General features: G+C 32.6%; 1 protein-coding gene across 1 annotated transcript; it reads left to right on the top strand.

The window, feature by feature from the left end:
• Nucleotides 1-580: 580 nt before the first annotated feature.
• LOC130820476 (protein MIZU-KUSSEI 1-like) lies at nucleotides 581-1,805 on the top strand. The gene has a single exon (XM_057685865.1). The coding sequence runs from the start codon at nucleotides 616-618 to the stop codon at nucleotides 1,330-1,332; it is 717 nt and encodes a 238-aa protein (XP_057541848.1). The 5' UTR covers nucleotides 581-615; the 3' UTR covers nucleotides 1,333-1,805.
• Nucleotides 1,806-2,049: the final 244 nt, after the last annotated feature.

The raw sequence follows: 2,049 nt of genomic DNA, 5'->3' as shown, positions 1-2,049 counted from the left end.
CACAATTTTCAAAGCAAATTTTATACATCAATATCTCTAAATACGCATAAAAAAAATTATAAAAAACACATAATAAAAAAGTATATATTATGACGAATCTAACGAGATTTCACATGGATATATTTTATCTTCTAAATATGCCTAAAAAACATTAATCAAAATTCTCTATCCTTAATTTAGAACATTTCAAATGTGAAGAATATTAGCAAAATGAAGGGAGTATCAATGAATGATTTTATAAACATCATCCTCATCATCATACTCAATGTATTTCACTCATAGAAACTATAATCAGGATTTGAAGGATGGAAAACGACAACCCTTACTCATAAAGAATGATGCGGCTAAAAAGTCTTTCGGCTCAAAAAAGACACCTAGATAAAGAGATTCCTCAAATGATTGAACCTTTCCATAAAATATGTAATTAGTTTAATGATAAACTAATTATATACCCATTAGTGGTCTAACTAGATTCTCATAAACCCATAAACCTTTTTAACAAAAGTAAGCACTTACACATCCTCCTTCCTCTATATATATACCAACCCATAAATCCCTCCTCATCATTCCAACATAAAACACCCACCAAACACAAAACCCCCACCTCCATCAACCATGCCTTCATACATCAACATGGGTCCCACACCCACACACATCACCGCCGAAGCAACCACCGTGGACTGCCACAAACAAGTCCGAACATGGCGGCTCCTCCGCGCCATCATGGAACTCCTCATCCCCACATGTAACTGTACATTTGTCCATGAAACCGATCATAATCAACTTCCGACCACCATTAACAACCCAAAACCACCGCCATTTTCTTCAGCCTCTTTTCTTACCGGAACCATTTTTGGATACAAAAAAGGAAAAGTAAAATTCTGTATACAATCAAATTCAACTTCTACTAACCCAATTCTACTCTTGGAATTAGCTGTTCCTACAACAATCTTAGCCAGAGAAATGAGAAATGGGTTACTAAGAATTGCTCTAGAATGTTCTTTGGGAGTGGGACCCACTAATGGGAAAACAGAGGAATTGCTGGAAATGCCGGTTTGGAAGATGTATTGTAATGGAAGAAGAGTGGGTTTTGCTGTAAGAAGAAAACCTTGTAAGGCGGATATGGAGGTTTTGAAAAGGATGAAAAATGTGGTTGTTGGTGCTGGGATTGTTAGTGGGAAAGAAATTGGGTGTGAAGAAGATGATATTATGTATTTAAGAGGGAATTTTGAAAGAGTTTGTGGATCGTCTGATGCTCAATCTTTCCATTTGATTGATCCAGATGGAAATATCAATCAAGATCTTAGTATCTTTTTTATTCGTTCTCGATGACGTTTTAATTCGTCGTCGTTTTTTATTCGGGATTGGCAAGAAAATCTCTACAAACTGCGAAGAAGGGTTGAAGAAATTGAATTAATAGTAATGGTGAGAATTAAATCTCAGTCTTAGGCTTTAATTATTGAATTAACCTATAACTTCTTGCAAATGGTGAATTGGAAAAAAAAATTATGAATAATTTTGGGCTATTTTTTAATAAATTTGAGCTAATTGCAAATTTAGGCGAATTATGTTACACCGGTCATCTTTGATTTTGGTTTAATTTTCTTCCATAAATTGGTGTTTAAAATTTTTCTCCTAAGCTTTTTTTTTGCTGCTAAAGGGACTAATTAATGTGCTTTTGGTAGTTGTAATATTGGAGAATTTTTGCTTACCAAAAAAGGAAGCTGTGCTATTGTAATTTGTAGTGTTGGCCTTAAGGATTGCATTTGTATTTACATGTACATGTTTTTTTTTTTTTTTTTCTTCAAGGAAATTAATAAAATGTCAATTTATTAGATTGGGGACTGAGGTTATGCCGTTATGGTAAATTTATTATGATACTCCTATTTTATTGTTAATTTTTTTATACAAAAAATTGTTTTGAATAATCTTATTTTTTATTATTGATTATTTCTAAATAATCTAATAATCTCTATCTACAATAGTCGGTTAAAATGTGATAACGAGTGTTATCAGCAAAAATTATACAAATGTTGACTTTTAAGAATA

This window comes from Amaranthus tricolor, chromosome 8 (genome assembly GCF_026212465.1).
Source record: "Amaranthus tricolor cultivar Red isolate AtriRed21 chromosome 8, ASM2621246v1, whole genome shotgun sequence".
Taxonomy (NCBI): Eukaryota; Viridiplantae; Streptophyta; class Magnoliopsida; order Caryophyllales; family Amaranthaceae; genus Amaranthus; species Amaranthus tricolor.
This window is presented reverse-complemented; position numbering and strand designations above follow the sequence as displayed.

Coding starts and splice junctions, on each gene's coding strand:
- LOC130820476 (XM_057685865.1), top strand. CDS start 616: ATGCCTTCATACATCAACATGGGTCCCACACCCACACACATCACCGCC.